The sequence below is a fragment of the Gossypium arboreum genome, chromosome 7 (assembly GCF_025698485.1).
Source record: "Gossypium arboreum isolate Shixiya-1 chromosome 7, ASM2569848v2, whole genome shotgun sequence".
Taxonomy (NCBI): Eukaryota; Viridiplantae; Streptophyta; class Magnoliopsida; order Malvales; family Malvaceae; genus Gossypium; species Gossypium arboreum.
The window spans coordinates 81,905,540-81,925,364 of NC_069076.1; the positions used below are offsets into that span (position 1 = coordinate 81,905,540).

The 19,825-nt window shown below is 30.8% G+C and overlaps 2 protein-coding genes across 3 annotated transcripts; both read right to left on the bottom strand.

The window, feature by feature from the left end:
* Positions 1 to 3,025: 3,025 nt before the first annotated feature.
* Positions 3,026 to 5,182, bottom strand: LOC108449932 (60S ribosomal protein L7-4-like). 2 transcript variants are annotated; one of them, XM_017747325.2, is made up of 7 exons: positions 5,036 to 5,182; positions 4,448 to 4,626; positions 4,258 to 4,355; positions 4,123 to 4,180; positions 3,804 to 3,883; positions 3,610 to 3,712; positions 3,026 to 3,416 (listed from the first exon to the last, which is right to left on the bottom strand). In XM_017747325.2, the coding sequence occupies exons 2-7, from the start codon at positions 4,622 to 4,624 to the stop codon at positions 3,201 to 3,203; spliced, it is 732 nt and encodes a 243-aa protein (XP_017602814.1). In that variant the 5' UTR covers positions 4,625 to 4,626; positions 5,036 to 5,182; the 3' UTR covers positions 3,026 to 3,200. The 2 variants fall into 2 exon arrangements, with proteins under 2 accessions (XP_017602814.1, XP_052887122.1); XM_053031162.1 differs by having other exon boundaries at positions 4,971 to 5,110.
* An 11,923-nt stretch (positions 5,183 to 17,105) lies between these two features.
* On the bottom strand, positions 17,106 to 19,334 carry LOC108449924 (tubulin beta-4 chain-like). The gene is made up of 4 exons (XM_017747312.2): positions 19,206 to 19,334; positions 18,698 to 19,117; positions 18,082 to 18,351; positions 17,106 to 17,972 (listed from the first exon to the last, which is right to left on the bottom strand). The coding sequence occupies exons 2-4, from the start codon at positions 19,089 to 19,091 to the stop codon at positions 17,293 to 17,295; spliced, it is 1,344 nt and encodes a 447-aa protein (XP_017602801.1). The 5' UTR covers positions 19,092 to 19,117; positions 19,206 to 19,334; the 3' UTR covers positions 17,106 to 17,292.
* Between the last annotated feature and the right edge of the window lie 491 nt (positions 19,335 to 19,825).

Sequence of the window (19,825 nt, forward strand, 5' to 3'; positions counted from 1 at the left end):
TTGAAGATTAGAAGAGATAAACTCAAGTTGTGGAATAAGGAATCTATTGGTAATATTAAGAAAAAAAAAAAAAGGAAGCAAGATCTCATGGAGGAGTTAGCAGTGGCGCAAAACAATCTAAACGACTACCCATCCATAAAGCAAGTAAAATGTTTCAAGCATGAACTAGAAAGTGTCCTTGAAAAGAGCATATTTAATGGCATCAGGAATCGAAGAGTAACTAGATTGTCAAAGGAACACAAGATACTTTCATCTGTTGGCCTATAAAAGGACAATAAAGAACACAATCTACACGATTGAAGTTGAAGAGGGAAGAATATAGGACAATTAAGTGGATACTGAGAAGTGTTTCAAGATTTTTTTTTTTTTTTGAAAACATATTTTTAGAAGAGGATCAAAATAATGTAAATTATATCGAAATCTTTTTTAGAGGGTTGGATATCTCAAAAGTCTCTGAACATTTATCGCTTCAACTCAATGCACCATTCACAAAAGAGGAGATAAAAGAAGTAGTCTTCGGAGGCGTCTCCTCAAAGCACCTGGACCGGATGGTTTTTCATCTATCATTTTTTAGAAAAATTGGGAAGTGATGGGTCCTCTAGTGATTGATGCATGCTTAAACTTCCTTAACTCAGGTAAGTTATGAAAAGAAATAAACAAAACTTTTTTTGTGCTAATACCCAAAACCAAATGCTCGAGGAAAGTCAGTCATTTGATTAATCCCTGTAATGTTGCTTACAAGAATATATCAAAGGTGCTGACTAAGAGATTGAGACCGATTCTTAACAATCTCATCTTCCCTTACTAGAATGCTTTCATTGGAGGAAGACAGATAAGAGATAATACTATTCTTGCCTCGGAAATTATCAATCTGATCAACAAGAAAATGAGAGGCAAAGGAAGTATAGGAGCATTGAAGCTAGATATGAACAAAGCTATGACAAGTTTATATGAAATTTCCTATAAGCGATCTTGAGAGCAAGTGGTTTTGAGGATAAATGGACAAACTTAATCATGCAATGTATTTCAACAATTTCATACCAAATATTGTTGAATGTTTTATTTTAATCCCACCAGGGGCCTGAGACAAAGTGAACCTTTATCACCTTTATCTTTTTGTTTTATGCCAAAATATTTTGTCAATTATGATTAGTAAAGTAAAGAGAGGGTCGAATCCAAGGTCTCAAAGTGGGCAGAAGGAGTATATTGATATCTCAAGTTATTGTTTTTTTTTTTTTTTTTAAATGAGGAGGGAATCGTTGTCATGCAATGAAGGGATTTTGGAACAATATTGTACTTTATTAGGCTTGCGGATCAATTACAACAAATCGGAGCTCAAAATCAGCAACAACTATCACCTGAAGTTCAAAAGAATGTTCAGAGGTATTTTGCAACTAAAGTCATGTGGAAATTCAGGTAAATATTTAGGGATGGATTTTGGGCTCATGAATAAAAAATTGTAATTTTTTTAGCTGGTAATTGATAAAATGGAGTCCAAATTATCGTTGTGGAAATCAAAATTGTTGGGACAAAGAGGGAAGTTAACCTTGATAAAATCATGCTTTCTAGTGTATCTATTTATCAATTATCATGTTTCCGAGCCCCATGGAAAACTTGTGATAGAATGGATCATATTATGAGAAATTTTTGGTGGATAGATGAAACAAATAAGAGAAAGTTACACTTTTTTTATCAACTGGAACAAAATTTGCTCTAGCAAATCCACAAGTAGACTTGGGGTTAGGAATATGCAAGCAATGAACAAAACACTGTTGGCCAAAGTTGCTCGAAAAATTGTTAATGGAAATAGTTGACTCAAATAAAGAAACTTTGGTAAAAAAATTTGTACAATGGAAAACTTCCTTTAGACAGAGAAGAAATCAAGAGATTCATGGGCCTGAAAGAGCATTCTAATTGGAAAGGAGTTAATGAAAGAATATTTCATGACAAAATGAGAGTGAATGGAATACAGTCACTGGAGTGGCTCACAATCAGGTAAGTAATGAAAACTTGAGATGGCAAAACCTAACAATTCCAAAGCCACTGATTGAAGGACTTTCAAAACTAAAGTGGATACATACAAGTGATGGTGAATTTTCGATTAACTTGGCCTACTTTCAAGCCTTAATTGAGCAGGTAGAATTTTCGAACTTATACAACCAGAACGTTCCAAAAAAGATTTGAAATTCTCTTTGGTCCAATCAACTTCCATACAAGGTAATTCTATTCTTTTGGAAAATACTTAATGATGCCCTTCTGTGTATAGTGACAATCAATAGGAGAATTAACTCACTAGACACAACTTGAACTTTGTCAAAGATAATCGAAGGATGAAAAACACTTATTTTGGGAATGATCATTTGCTAGGGTAATCTGGTTTGGATCAAACTATAGCTTCCGTTCCTCTGATCTTAATTTGCAATCAATCAAATGATTAATACAAAATATACAACAGGCAAGGTTGGGTGATGCTTTCGTGAAACAAAAACTCGTTGGTTTAGCTATTTTTCTTTGGAAAATCTGGACTGCCAAGAATAAAGCTAAAATCCAGTTGTCATTAAGGAAGAATTATACATTCAACAAATCAATGAAGCATTCGAGGCAAATGAAGTTGTTACTGAGGAAGAAGCATCTATTCAACAAATCAATGAAGCATTCAATGAAGGTAAGCTAATACAATTTGACAACAGAGAAGTTGGCGAGGAATTTTAAGAAACTAACAGTCTCCACTATTTTAAGGTTGGTCGGTCCAGAAAAGAAGATACAGTGCATGTGTTTTACATATCAAAAACAGGTTTAATATTTGACGCAGTCTCAAACATGAAATAATAGCATTTCAAGAAAATTAATGCTTTTAAGGAAAGCGCTAGTTGAGCCACGGCCAACTAACTTCCATGCATGCAATCTTGGCCCTGGCCTGACCCAAATTGGGCTTGTAAAAGACCTTCAAAGAATCAGCTGTGCTGTCGATTCTTGAGCGCATTATTATGGTATTCATCTATCTATCTAAGCACCCCAACTACAATTATATCCATCTGGAAGCAACAAAACTTTGACAGAGTTCATTAAGAAGATAATGGTAAACACCGTGAAAAATATTCATCCTTTTAAACAAAACTGTTTCTAAAAGGCCAAAAGAAATCATATCAGGATCCTTCAAAACAAACCAAAAATACTGAATTAACAAATAAAGCCAACGTCTAATTCATTCTCCGAATTAGCTCATTGATGTAATTCTCACGATTGCCAGCGTCTCCTCCTTCAACATAGTGGTTTCTCTTCTTCTTCAGACCGCCCAAAGGTGCCTTGAGCTTGAAGGGCCAGAGGAAATTGTTGGCCTCCTTAAAATGAGGTCCCACAGTCATGATCTCATGGATGAGATCTTCCACACAGATGATGCCAAACTTGCCCAGAGCCTGTCACCAGCATAGCTTAGTAAATGTTCAGTATCTATGTTACTCAACTCAGTTGGATAAAAGTTTGTGTCCAACATGGGAATGCTCAATATTTTCCAAGTTATTTCCATATATCTGAAGAATCATAATGACAAGTTGGAGCAACATAGTTTAATACAAATATAAAAATCAGTGAATGAAAGAAGACACAGACCTGCTCCACGATTGCATTGTCTGTCAAAGCAGTTCTCTGTTTGTTCAACTTCCCAAAACCTCTTTTGTAAATCAATTCCCTCACACTCTTGAGATTAGGGTATCTACAAAGCATAGACAACTGAGAAATAAGGTATGGAAAGCATGTGTAACTACTAAATACAAAAGCCACGAAGCAGGAAGGTAAAAATATACCCATAAGTCACATAAGGCTCGACCAGGTGAAGCATGTTCATTGTTGCCTTGTTCACTTTAAGAAAAACACCATTGAAAATCTGTAATGAATAGAAACCATCGATTTTGAGTTACACTATCCAAATGAAAAAATACACAGTTTCAAAAACCAGCAAATGTAATACCAATATTATATCAAAAGAACAGTTATTTCAATTAGATAACACACGTCACCCCTCAAAGGGAACACCTGCAACGTTGCAACAGAGAAATAGGAAATGCAGGAATAAATTCTCATAATCTGTATTCTCTTGGTATTGGAAAACATTTGGTAGGTTACCTGTCTCAAACGCAATAGCTGCAAGATCTTTCTTGTTCTCGGGTGCATGGCATTGATACTGAAAACAAGCATTAACATGTTACAATTTAGTAATTTATATTCATATACAAATATAATATCACAATAATCACATACCCACGGATTCGGATGATGAACAAGAGTTTAGCTTCTGGATCTACATAGAATCCTCCTTTCAACTTTGCCTCCCGCTTCAATTGAATCAGCTCTTTTTCCTGTCGGTTGTAGACCAGAAACAATAAGATTCCAAAGCTTTTAAGATTTGATAAAATCAAATTAAACAAAAACAAAATCAGAACAAATTTACCTGAGCCTCGTACTCCTTTGCATACTGCTTAGCCCTAGTGTAAATCAGCTTGCGGTTCTCGACTTTCTTCTTCTTTGCAACTTCAAGCTCCTGCTTTTTGGCAAGCTCCCATTCTTCAGCCCTCTTCTGTTTCTTCAAGAGTGACTCAGGAACCACAGCCTTAACTTCCTCACCCATTTCTAGTCCGCGGCATTATCAATTCAAAACCCATCAGAAAACAAACAAATTCTACATATCTAACAGTTCTAAAAAAAAAAAAAACCCTCGAAACATAAACAAAAAAATAGAAACAACGAAATGGGTTATCTAAATCAAGCTCTTTGATAGAAGAAAACTAGAAAATAAGTGCGAAGGAAAACCCATTTTCCTCTAATGAGCAATTAATTGTTAAAGAAATGGAAATTAAACACAGTACCTTGCCATTTCACTGACAATATAAAAAAACCAATACCTATCCGTACAATTGATTGATAAATATTCAAGCAAAACAGAACAATTAACCAAAAATATTAGATTTTATTACATAGAAATTGCTGTTCCTTCATTACAGTTCTTGGAGGTTTGCCAGAAAGTGGAGCGGATGCTTACCTCAGTGAACTGCGGAGGTACTGAGATGCGGCAGATGAAGAGGATCTAGGGTTTGCGGAAATTTTTACAAACTAGTATAGTGATTGATTTCCGGTCTCTAGGGTTTTTAGCTGATTGGATTTGGGCTTTTGTTTGAATAAAACTTGGATTGTTATAATGATCCAACCTAAAATGCGGCCCAATGCTTTTAAACAAAATCCTAGTTTCAGATAAATTTTTGGATATAATCTTTTTGCTATTTTCTTTCTCAAATCTATACTTATGCTTTTACTGCATTGGTGTACCTGAAATTACTAAAATATCATCTTAAATAAAAATTAAATTATATTTTTATGAGTGCAGTTTTTTTTTGTTTTTATATAAATAAATCAATAAAAGTTTTATTTAACGATATTTAAATCCAAAATACATGCATGATAAATAATTAACTTTATCATTATAATAAAGCATCAAGTTATTTTTATGCTAATTTTTAAAAATATTGTATTTATTTTATTAAGTTGATGCCATAGGTCAATCAGGTATTAATTTAATTATGAAATTACTTAAATACCCTTTCATGTAAAAATTAAGTTACATTTTTATTAGGATGTTTTAACATTTTATATAATAAATCAATAAAAGTTTAATCATAATGAAATTTGAACCCGTAAAGCCATACATGATAAATAATTAAGTTTACCATTATAGCCAAAGCATCATTTGGTTTTTATCTAAATTTTTAATAAATGTTTTTGTTTCGTACTTTACTTGTAACACCCCTCGCCTCATCCAATTGGGGTCAAACTACTACAAATTAAATTATCCAAGTTTTTCTTCCATTTCATTATCATTTAAAAAAGTTTGTAGAAATTTTTAAAATACCAATTCATCCCCCCTCTTCGTGTTTTCAAACCTAACAAAATCTTTAAAACATATAAAAATGCTAAGTTATATACATATTTTTAAAAATTCCAAAATGACAAATTTGAGAAGTTGAACAAGTAAATTATCAAATCAAGTCTATCATATTAATTATCTTGTTTTTTCTTTTTTTTTTTTTTGTTGAAAGAGTTTTGATACATATATATGTGGTATTTGTGTTCCTTAACTTGGAATTTAGTCATATTGTCAACAAGATTTCAATATGGTCAATTTAATTTTAAATTTAATTTAAATAAATTTATTCAACTCAACTTGATTCGATTCAAAAAAAATTAAATCAACTTAAGATGATAAAATAAGACTTACCAACTCAATTAACTCAAAAAAATTTCACTTGATTAAGCTCAATTTAATCGAATGCTTACCCCTAATATGATGTATCTCGCTTGCTTGCTTGCTTTGTCAATCACATTAGCAAAATTTAACAATCAAACTTAATAAATGTTAACGAGTAATTAATTGATTCAACTTTTTTAACTTTAAAATCTCAATTTGATGCAATTTTTTTTATGAGGTCTTAATTTTTTTATTTTTAACTATAAGAATTTTCTTAAAATCGGTAATTACACACCACGGATTAAACTTAAATCTCCAGTTATAAGTTGCTAGAGAATCAAAAGTCAACAGATTTTTTTTAAAAATAAAGTCTTTTATATATATATATATATATATATATATATATATATATATATATAGCTTGTATTTGAAAAAATCGAATCTTTGTGTTGTTGAAAATAAAATTCACCTCCTTAGAAATCAAAAACGATCTTTAATTTTCATCTTTTCAAATAGAATTTTTATCACCGTCTCATCCTTTGATTTTCATTGGTGAGAAAGTAACAATCTTGTCTAATGTGGGGGTATTCAAATCCATTAAAGCCCCTAAATTATAAAACACTACAAGTTTTCAATAAAAAAAAAGTAGATATGTATTTTTTTAAATCAAATATAAATTATTTTTATTCTATATGCAATTGAGAAAAAATGAAATTCCTAATGTTGTTTCTATGAAAGTATATTAAGATAGATTTTTAATAAATTAGAAAGCTACGATTTTTTCTTGCGTGAGATATTTAAATATTCATGAAACATTAAATTTGTCAAAAGTTTATCCCTAAAATTAATTATTTTTATTGATATGAGATTTAAAAGTATATTTTTTGAATTGGGTTTTATGTATTTATATTAATTTTTAACTATTGTGCATATTTGATAAAGGATTCTTTATAAAAGCATTTATGATATAAACTATTCATTAATTAATTAAACATGAGAATAATTTTTAAAAAGTTTTTATCTTTTAATTGAAAATATTTAATAAATGTAGAAAACCATATATGCATTAGTGTGAAGTACCATACTATTAATTTTGTTATATTAGTTGTGTTATTTATAAAATAATGATAATAAGGGTATTAAGTTTATTATCTATACTATTAATAAAATTCTTTTATTGAGTTTGTATCACGATTAATCCAAGACTAACTTAGTTAAGAAATTAAAGAAATGTCATTCCTTTATTAAAATAAACCATATTATTTGAGGGTATATTCATCTTTTATTTTAACAAAATTAAGAAAAATATGCATATAATAATATTTGAGTCCGAGCCAATTAGAATAGTAAAACCTTAAATTTATCACTCAATCAAAGCTGTATTTTAATTTTTTTAATATGCACAAATTATTATCTCCACGAGCTATATATTATTAATAATGTTATTAATTGAATTGGTGTCACAAGTCAACTCGACACCAACTCATTATTGATGAAAAAACCATGATAAATAATTGTAGTGCATTTAGTTATGTGTTTAAACTTCATTTTATCATAATTTAATTTAATTTTTTTATGTTAATATCGTATATATCTCACATGGAAACTATATGTTTGATTGTTTATTGGATGTTATTTTTAAACATACATTTATGTTTTAAATTTGTGGTTTCTCACATACGCGTGTAATAAGTTTCTAGTATTTAAGTAATTAGCTTAACATTGATTATTAATTTATAATTATTTCATGAGAATAGATAAATTAAATATACATTAAAAAGATAGGTGCCTAAAACTTAGTGCCAGTATTTAATAAATGTTTGTAAAGTAATTTAAAAAGTATATATCAGCAACCAAAATATTCGCTCTAATTTAGGTATAAGTAAAGGAGAACTCAAATTTATGAATTAAAGAAATTGTTAGAGTTGTTTTTAATTTTTTTTTTAAGATTGAAAAATCGAAATAGTAATATTTGTTAGGAATAAAATATCAAAAAAATCTTAGATAATTATTGATTAAAAATGTGTTTTTATTATTAAATTTTAATATATAGCAATTATTAATTTTTTCAAAATTAATTTCTTGAGCAATAATAATATAAATCACCTTAATTATTATCCGTATATGATTTTAAAGATTAGTTTGTTAAATTTAGTTAATTGAGTGTAGTAAATTTCAGTTGAAAATTTATTATTTTATTAGAAATTGTAGATTAAAATGGGAAGGAAAACAATTTATGATTCTCTTCATATTACTTTAGATAATTAAATTGGAAGGGTATAACTATAGTGTGTGTAACATAATATCAACAATTTATGGTGACAAATAACTAACATTTAATTATAAAACATTGAATTATATTCCATAACTCTAATTTCAATTTTAAATAAATAACAATTCAACGTGATACTTTATTTTCATTTTAAATAATAAATTTAAAATGTATAAGTATTTGTTGAATGTATCACACTTTAAACCATTTATTATATATTGATTTTTTATACAATATAGATATCACATTTATTTAAAATGTGTGATCATTGTTAAATTTAATGATTAATTTGATAAATATATATCTTTTATACAAAATCTGCTAAAGTATTAATCTTATAAAAATTATATAAATGAGTAAACTAGTGTAGTTATATTTCAATAAAAAATTGTCTAATTATAAATTTAAAATAAGAAATTAAAAATATTGACTTTTTAAAAATATTTTTAGGTTAATGTTGTCATGAATATCTTATTAAGTGGATGTTTATCATGATAAAGATAAAATTTTGATATACTTTAAATTCTAATAGTTATTAGAATCGATCTCTATTTCTTTTATATTTTTATCCCTATAAATAGAGACTTTGATGAAGCATTGTAATCATCCCTTTTAATTAATAAAGTTCATTATCTATTGCTTTCATATTTTCTTTATTCTTTATTCTTTCTATCTCTCTTTATTTTATAATACATTATTAGCACGATTCTCAATTTTTTTTCTAAACCTACCTCGTTCTTATTTTTCATTTGATAACCCCTCCCCAAAAAAAAAAATTTGAAACCCATACCTCAATTGTTTGCTATCCTTTTCTAATCCCTTATTGAATTATTTTATTTATTTTCCTAACCTAGCATTCAAATTGGTTGCTTGGCTACCCAAAATTGATGAAAAAAAAGTGATTCAAACTTGTGCAGCGATTTGCTTAAAGTTCTTGGAAGGAGTTGAATTTAATTTCTTTATTGACCTAAGAATACAAATGATCAACAAAATTTTGTTGGATCTGAAATCAATGGAGACATATGTCTTATTAATAGTGCTACAACACATAAGATACTTAAAGAGAAAATATTTTTCTCATTTAATAATACGTGATGCTCATATGAATACAATCTCGAGTAGTTTAAAACTTATTGAAGGTTCCGGAAGAACAATTTTATTATTACTTAAAGGTACAAAATTTGTCATTGATAATGTTTTATTTTCCACTAAGTCTCAAAGAAATTTATTGAGTTTTAAAAATATTCGTATTAATGGATATCATATTGAGACAATGAATGAGAAAAATATTGAATATCTATATATTACAAAGGTTGAATATGAAAAGAAATATGTTTTGGAAAGACTACCTGCTTTTTCATCAAGTTTATATTATACACATATTAGTGAAATTGAGGCACACGTTACTACAAACCAGAAGTTTGTAGAACCACATACTTTTACTATTTGGCATGACCGGTTAGGCCATCCCAGATCTATTAGGATACGAAAAATAATTGAGAATTCAATTGGACACCCATTAAAGAACCAAAACATTCTTGAATTCAAAGATTTCTCTTGTGATGCTTGTTCTCAAGGCAAACTGATTATTAGACCATCACCAGCTAAAGTTGGGGTTGAATCTCCCGCATTTTTGGAACGTATTCAAGGTGATATATGTGGGCGTATTCATCTACCATGTAGACCATTTAGATATTTTCTGATATTGATAGATGCATCTAGTAGATGGTCACATGTATGTTTATTATCGACTCGCAACCTGACATTTACGAGACTACTTGCTCAAATAATTCGATTAAGAGTACAATTTCCAGATTATGCAATAAAAACTATCCGTCTTGATAATGCTGGTGAGTTTATATCTCAAGCTTTTAATGATTATTGCATGTCAATTAGGATAAAAGTTGAACATCCTGTAGCTCATGTTCACACACAAAACGGTTTAGTTGAATCGTTTATCAAACGCCTCAAACTAATAGTTTGGCTATTACTTATGAGAACAAAGCTCCCTATTACAGCTTTGGGATATGCTATTTTGCATACAACAGCACTTATGCGCATCAGGCTAACAAGTTATAATAAATACTCCCCATTACAATTGGTTTTTGGTCAGGAGCCAAATATTTCTCATCTTAGAATTTTTGGATGTGCAATATATGTTCCAATTGCTCCAACACAACGAACAAATATAGGTCCTCAGAGGAGGTTGGGAATATATGTTGGTTATGAATCTCCTTCTATAATTAAGTAAGTTGAACCGTTAGCTGAAGATTTATTTACTGCACGATTTGTTGATTGTCACTTTAATGAAACAATATTCCCAACATTAGAGGGAGAGAAAATACAGTTGGTAAAAGAAATTACATGGAATGGATCATCATTATCTCAATTAGATCCTTGTACAGGTCAATGTGAACAAGAAGTTCAAAAGATCATACATTTGCAAAACATCGCCAATCAACTACCAGATTCATTTACTGACCTAAAGAGAATTACAAAATCTCACATACCAGCTGAAAATGCTACAATACTAATTGATATCCAAATAGGACAAACTATTAGTGCAAAAGAAAGTAATCAATGCCTGAAACGTGGAAGACCGGTTGATTCCAAAGATAAAAGTTCTCGTAAAAGGAAAGAAGCAAATATTTAAGGTGATTATATTATAGAGACAAATTCCTAAGAAGAGGCCAAAGATATAACTAATTATAATCATAAAACCCCAGAAGGGATTTAAGTACCTAAAAATGATGATAACGAAGAGATATTGATACGTTATGTTAATTCGGGGAAAAGATGGAATCGGAAAAATATAGTTATCGACAACAATTTTGTATATAATTTTGCTATTGAAGTAGAAAAAGAAGATGATGATCCTAAGCCTAAATCTATTAATGATTATAGAAATAGAAAAGATTTCCCAAAGTAGAGAGATGCACTTTAAGCATAATTGAATTCACTTTCTAAACGTGAGGATTTTGGACCTGTAGTCCAAACTCTTAAAGGTGTAAAGCCGGTAGGATATAAATGGGTATTTGTGCAAAAACGAAATGAAAAAAATGAAGTCATAAATATAAAGCATAACTTGTAGCACAATGATTTTCGCAAAGACCCGACATTGATTATGAAGAGACATATTCTCCTGTGGTGGATGCAATCACGTTTAGATATCTTATTATTCTTGCAGTACATGAAAAACTTGACATGCATCTAATGGATGTTGTTACAGCCTATTTGTATGGCACACTTGATAGTGAAATTTATATGAAAATCCCTGAAAGATATAGAGTTTCTCGAGAAAATTGTTCAATTAGATTAAAGAAAATTTTATATAGATTAAAATAATCTAGACGTATCTGGTACAATCGTCTTAATGAATACTTGTTAAAAGAAGGTTACAAAAATGATCCAATTTGTCCATGTGTCTTTATAAAAAGGTTTGGATCAAATTTTGTGATAATTGTTATTTATGTTGATGATCTAAATATTATTAGAACTCCTGAAGAGCTCCAAAATATAGTAAATTGTTTAAAGAAAGAATTTGAGAAGAAAGATCTTCAAAAAATAAAGTTTTGTCTTAGCTTACAAATCCTGCATTTAAAAGATAGAATTCATGTTCATCAATTAACTTCTACGAAAAAAGATATTAAAGAAATTTTACATGGATAAAGCACACCCATTAAGTACTCCAATGATTGTACGATCATTAGATGTGAATAAAGAAAAATTTCATCCTTACGAGATGGTGAAAAGTTTATTGGTCCTGAAGTACTATATTTAAGTGCTATAAGGGCATTGGTGTATCTTGCAAACAACACAAGACTTGATATATCTTTCGCTGTAAACTTGTTAGCAAGATTCTGTTCTTCTCCAACATGTAGACATTGGAATGGAAATAAACATGTATTTAGATATCTCAGAGGGACTATTGATATGAGGTTATTTTATTCAAATGATTTAAAATCCCTATTAGTCAGCTATGCTGATGCTGTATACTTATCGGATCCATATAAAGGTAGATCTCAAATAGGATATTTATTTACATGTGGAGATATTACCATATCATGGCGTTCAACTAAGCAAACATTAGCTGCTGTTTCTTCAAATCATGCAGAAATAATTGTAATGCATGAGGCAAGTCGAGAGTGCGTTGGGCTAAGGTTATTGACTCAACATATCTAGAAAGTATGTAATTTGCTTTTATAGGAAAAGATGTCAACTATCTTATATGAAGATAATGCAGCATGGATCGCTCAATTGAAAGGTGGCTATATCAAAGGTGACAAAACAAAATATATTTCACCAAAATTATTCTTCACCCATGATCTTGAAAAAATAGGTAATATAAATGTTCAACAAATTCATTCTAGTCAGAATTTAGCAGATTGTTTTACTAAGGCATTGCCAACTTTAACATTTGAAAGACTATTACACAAGATTGAAATGCGTCAACTCAAAGATGTAATGTAAAGTTGCCATTATGGGAGTCTAAAAACAAGTTATACTATTTCCCTTTAATCAATTAAAGGTTTTGTCCCATTGTTTTTAACAATGCAGCTTGTAATAGAAGATTGTGTACTCATTTTCCTTCCTTAGGTCCTTGATAAAGCATTGTAATCATCCTTTATAACAAATGTTAATTTTTACATGTTTCATACTTAGGGTGCGTTTGTTTACCAAGAAAATATTTTCCTTATTTTCCAGTGTTTGGTTGCCTAAAAACATTTTCCATTTGGAAAATGATTTCCAAGACACGGGTAAAATGTCTTACGTTTTAAGGAAATTGTCTTACCAATTTCATTTCTGTAAGACATTTTCGAGTCCCTCCATCTAGGTAAAAATCTCTCATTATTCCTTTATTCATTTTTTTTACTTCTTATGTTCTTCATTTTCTAGTCCGTCGCATATATCATTTTCTCAGGCTGTTGTTTCATTTCCTCTGTTTCTCTCTTTCTCAGGATTATACCATTTCTCTTCGTTGGGTCTTGGCTTAAGGTATGAACCAAAGCTCTTTTTTTTCTTCTTGTTCCTTACTTCTCCACAGATTTTATGCCTGAAATTTTATTCTTTCCTCTGTTTCTTTAGCTAGGGAAGAAACCTGAATGATTTAGGGATTCTCAAACTCAAATTTTTAGAAAAGAGAAATACCGAAAATAATCTAGAAATTGAAATCGATCGATTTCAAAAATCTCTAATCTTTGTTCTTTTCATTATTGATAAAAATAAAATGATAAAAATAAAATTCTAGGGGTTTGGTTTGGTACCTGAGAGCCCCAACCAATAACACCAATCTTGAAATTGAGAGATATGTGGGTTTGAGAGGCCATAGCTGAGTCACAGCAATTATGAGTAGTCAGTGTGGTTGGTTTGAGAGGACTGAAAGGATCTTGAAATGGTCATCAAAAAACCTAGATTAAAGTTTTTAATGAAACTGAGAGAGAGGGAGTAGTGAAGTAAGTAACCTAGATTTTAATTACTGGACATTTTTATGGATGAATGTGCTTATTTCGATTATGAATGCTGGTGATATGTTTTGTAATTTCCTTTTCTCTTGGTTTTTGATTTAACATAGTAGTTTTCTATTTGATTGCTGAGAAAGTGAAAGAAAATAAAGGAAACTGTTGGTTTTTGTTATTTTTTGAAAGGTTCAAGCTTGATAGGCTTTCAAAAGAATATTTTGCTTCTCATGGTCGTTTTTTAGCTGCAAATAAGCAGGTCTAATGACTTGTTCGTGAATTTGGAAGTGTTGTTTTATTAAAATAAGAAAAAAAAGTAATTAGTAAGTGAATAAATCAAACCTGTAAATATTCTAGTTGATTTCTTTGAGTTTTGGCTTTTGTCATTGCAAAATCAAATCTTGCGTAATATATCTATCAGTTTAGTCCAACCTTTATTGTTGCTTAGCTTAGCATTATGGCTACAGTTGTAAAAAGTTTGGTCTAAAAAAAAGTGCATTTGGAAAATATTGCTTTGAAAAATTATGGTTTGGGAATTTTAAGCTTTTAGCATTGCTGTTAACTACTGCTATGAAAAGTTAAAATGTCAATTTTAAAAACATGGTGTTAGAAGAAAGACAAGACAAATGACGTTTTTTTTCATTTTTCTTTTTCAAAATCATATTTTCAAACAGCAAAACCATCAAAGTGCATCTTCTTGGTTTGGTTCAAAAAGTATTTTGTCGAAAGCTTTGGCTACTTTTTCCTGGTTTTTGATTGTCAACTGCTTATTGTATGCTTTGCAACAAGGTGAAAAGGGCTCATCCTTTGCAAGTTTAGGCAGCTGGTTTTGCTATTACTTTACTGAAGCAACAAGGTTTGGGCAGCTAGTTTTCCAACAAGGTTTGGGCAGCTGCAGCCTAGGAAATGGCTACTGGTTTTAAAAAATGTTGTAGTTAGTGATTGCATATTGATTATCTGTACACCGAAGGCAACACAAATTTTGATGCATTCTTTGATATTCTTTTTAATGCTTGGTATCTAAATCAAATTTCTCTGCAGATATTGGAGAAGAACCCTACCAAGATCAAGAATTATGGTATATTGCTCTACTACCAAAGTCGTACTGGTTATCATAACATGTACAAGGAATACCGTGACACTACTTTAAATGGAGCTGCTGAACAGAAGTACACTGAGATGGCTTCTTGCAACAGAGTTCGGTTCCCATGTATCCAGATTATCAAGACTGCAACTATCCCAGCCAAGCTATGCAAGAGAGATAGCATCAAGCAGCTCCATAACTCCAAAATCAAGTTCCCATTGGTGTTCACTAAGGTAAGGCCGCCTACCAAGAAGCTGAAGATCACTTACAAGGCATCAAAGCCTAACTTGTTTAAGTTCTTTCATTGCAATGAAAAGAGAATTAATGTGGTTTATAGTTCTAAAATTTTTGGTAGTGAACATCTGTCAGTTTGTTGATTGGATATTGTTTTTTCATTTGAGTAGCCTAGGCCACATCTGACTGGTTGAAGTTGAATTTTCTTTAATTTACTATCACATATTGTTTACTTCAATGAGTTGGCTTGCAATGTTTGAACTTTATTGTCTAGGGTTTTTGTTTCTCAAAGGCAACTAGGACGCTTTAGTAAAAGAAATTGCTGACTTTATTTCACAAGTTTTCTAATAAATTTGATGGTGTATCATTTTTTGGGACTTGAATTTGGTAATTGATACTACATTTAGGGGTGAGCATTCGATCGAGTCGAGTCAGATCGAGTCAAAAAATTTCGAGTTAGTCAAGTTGACGAATCCTATTTTAGTAACCGAACTCAATTTGAATTTTTTCGAATCGGACCGAACCGAGTCAAAAAAAATTCGAGTCAAGTCGAGTCGAGTTAACGAATCCTATTATTTATACTCAATGTTGCGCTTACATGAACCGATTATTTAACTAGAAAACGAAGTATAAAATTATTTAACAACATAAACGATATAATTATTTAACAACATAAACAATATAATAGTTTTGCCTTTTAACTTAATCAGTAAACATTTATCAAAACAAAATAGTTTTACCTTTTTACTTAATGGTTTTGACTTTTAACTTTTGAAAAGGTAAACATTTATCAAAATGACGTAGTTTTGCCTTTTCTTATTCAGATTTTCGGATAACTCGAATTATGTAATTCACATTCGAGTTAAACCGAAAAACTTATTTTTTTATTCGAGTTGACCCAAATAATTTGATTAACTCAAATAACTCGAACTATTTAATTCAAAATTTGAAAATTTTATCGAGTTTTTCGAACCGAATTAGATTTTGCTCACCCCTAACTACATTAGGGCTTGAATTTATTATTGATCCACTGAGTTAGGCAATTGTTCTTACATTCAGATTTGAACTAAGCAATTATTTTTGTTTTAAGGCTTGAATTTTTGTTTTGTCCAAGTTAAATCCCTAAACATGGCAATGGTTCCTATATAATGGTTTAAATTTTTTTTTGTCTAACTTTTTTAGAGTAATATAAGAACTTGGCAACTTGTACATGCTTGATATTAAATATAAATTTATTAATATATATAATAAACTCAATTAAACAATGAAAAGATAATAAATTCTTAAATACATATTTGTTTAATTTAAAACAGCTTTTCCAAAAATTATTTTCAGGAAATCTGCCAAACAACAGAAAATATTTTACACAGATTCATCCAAATACCAGAAAAGTAAATCATTTTCTAGAAATCATTTTCCGGAAAATATTTTATTGACAAACAAACGGACCCTTAATGTCAAAAGTTACTAGCGGAGGAGCTCCTTTAATCCATCTCAACCTAAGGGTTATTCAAATATTACCATTAGAAAATTTTAATTTATAAAATGTTTAGATAGGAAAGTGTTTTTTTTTTAAATAAAAACTTATAAATAAGTTTTAAAAGCCTTAATTCATAAATTAATATCTAAATTATAAATTTTTCCTTTTCTATATTTGAACTCTTTTTTTTTTCCAAATTGATACTTCCTTTAGTCAAATCATTAAATCTATGTTATAATAAAATAAAATAAAATAAATAAAAAAACCTTGGTACCTCAACCTTTTCTTTTTCTTGTTAGAACCAAATATAAAAGAAATACGTAATACCAAGAACCAAACAGATATAGCCAATACTACTAATTTTCATTATTGAAAACCAATAGAACAAGGCTGGAATGCAAACGTAACGAGTAATACACACAAGCTTTTCACATATATTAAACTACACAAAACAGCACATAATCGCCAAACTTCGCTCTCTAGTATAAGGAGGCATTACCACATGACATAGTATCAAGTAGCATACCACCTTTACATCTCATGAACACCTTCCTCGTCTTCATCCTCGTATTCAAGTTCATCCTCAGCTGTTGCATCCTGATATTGTTGATATTCAGAAACAAGGTCATTCATGTTGCTCTCAGCCTCAGTGAATTCCATTTCATCCATCCCTTCACCAGTGTACCAGTGCAAGAAAGCCTTCCTCCTGAACATAGCAGTGAATTGCTCACTCACTCGCCTGAACATCTCCTGAATGGAGGTTGAGTTGCCAACAAAGGTAGATGCCATAGACAGGGCCCGAGGAGGAATATCACAAACACTGGACTTGACATTGTTTGGAATCCACTCAACGAAGTAGGATGAGTTCTTGTTTTGAACGTTAATCATTTGCTCATCAACCTCTTTGGTGCTCATCTTACCCCTGAACATGGCTGAGGCCGTGAGGTAACGACCATGTCGAGGGTCTGCAGCACACATCATGTTCTTAGCATCCCACATCTGCTGAGTGAGTTCTGGGACAGTTAGAGAACGATACTGCTGTGATCCCCGTGAGGTGAGAGGAGCAAATCCAACCATAAAAAAGTGGAGCCGAGGGAAAGGAATGAGGTTGACAGCAAGTTTCCGGAGGTCAGAATTGAGCTGGCCAGGGAACCTAAGGCAGCATGTCACACCACTCATGGTTGCAGAGATTAGATGGTTCAAATCACCAACTGTTACAATCGACAAATGAAAGTTACTTTAGGAAATGACCTTGTGGCAATGTAGCATGGGAATAGACAATCATATACTAAAAAATGAAGTTGAACAATAGAAACTCACAGCTAGGAGTAGTTAACTTGAGAGTCCTGAAACAGATATCGTACAAAGCTTCATTGTCCAACACCATACACTCATCCGCATTTTCGACAAGCTGATGAACAGAAAGGGTGGCATTATATGGCTCAACCACAGTATCTGAAACCTTTGGTGATGGGAAGACTGAGAACGTGAGCATCATTCTATCAGGGTATTCTTCTCTGATCTTAGAAATCAACAGAGTACCCATACCCGAACCAGTTCCCCCTCCAAGAGAGTGGCAAACTTGAAAACCTATTCACACAAACAAATAATCTTATATTTAACCAACGTTAATTCCTGTAAAAATCTAGAGTCTTTAGTGTTTAAATTTAAAAATTTCCCTTCAAAAATTAAAGATCTACATGGCAAACTTTATTTGCATCGCTACATTATCCATCACCAAAATATGTTTAGAATGCTCCATAAATGACTTTTGGTCTGTTAACATAATACTAATCCAATTTTGTTTTATTTTTCTTTTTATACAATCAAACGAACTGAGAACGTTAAACAGATACATAGAAAAAGTCTACAGCAATTCCATTGAAAGAATCAATATTAAATGAGAAAAAGATGTTAAAAACTAAGAAATTTATACCTTGGAGACAATCACAATTCTCAGCTTCCTTTCTGACAACATCAAGAACAGAGTCAATAAGCTCAGCTCCTTCAGTATAATGCCCCTTAGCCCAATTATTACCAGCTCCAGATTGGCCGAAGACAAAGTTATCGGGCCTAAAGATCTGACCATAAGGCCCGGTTCTCACACTATCCATGGTCCCGGGCTCAAGATCCATGAGCACGGCGCGTGGGACAAACCTTCCACAAGAAGCCTCATTGTAGTAAACATTAACGCGCTCCAATTGTAGACTGGAGTTTCCGGTGTAACGTCCGGTAGGGTCAATGCCGTGCTCGTCGCAAACCACTTCCCAGAACTTGGATCCGATCTGGTTCCCGCATTGCCCGCCTTGTACGTGAAGGATTTCCCTCATTTTTCGTTTGAAAACTTGTTAAATCCCTGCGAAAATCAAGAAATGGTAACTAAAAATTCAAAAAAAGAATAATCTAGTAACAAAGAAAAAACAAATCTAGTGATTGAATCATACGGCGGGACGAATGCGGGTAGAGACGGATCGGAGGATGGGGGACAAAGGAAGAGGAGCGAGGGATGGTGATTTATTTGGGGAGATATCATGCGAGGATTTATATTAAGGGGGAGAGGGCAATTTGGTCTCTTCATATCCAACATCTCCTATTCACAAAAACAAAACTATTTTCCAATTTGGATATATACCCAATTTGAAAAGTTAATAACATATTAAAGATAATTTTTATTTTATTTTATTTTGCTTTAGGTATTAATCTATTAAAGATAAAAAAAATTATTACTTTTTTACTACCAACTTTTTGTTATATCAATTGATGCTTAGAAATTTATTTTTTATTTTATTTTCGATATACACATTTAATTAACTATATAATATATTGTTTACATATTATATTTATCTTTTATGTTTTATCATTTCTATATTAATTGAAATTTCAATTGTATTATAGTATTCTTTGCAAAACAAATTTTATATAGGTAGGATTTTATATATGCATTGTTATATTTAGAAAATATATGTAAAATAATTTTGAAATAATTTTATATCTAATTAAAATATTATTAAATATTAAATCCAAATATCTATTATTAATTAAGTTTATTGTAAAATATTAAATA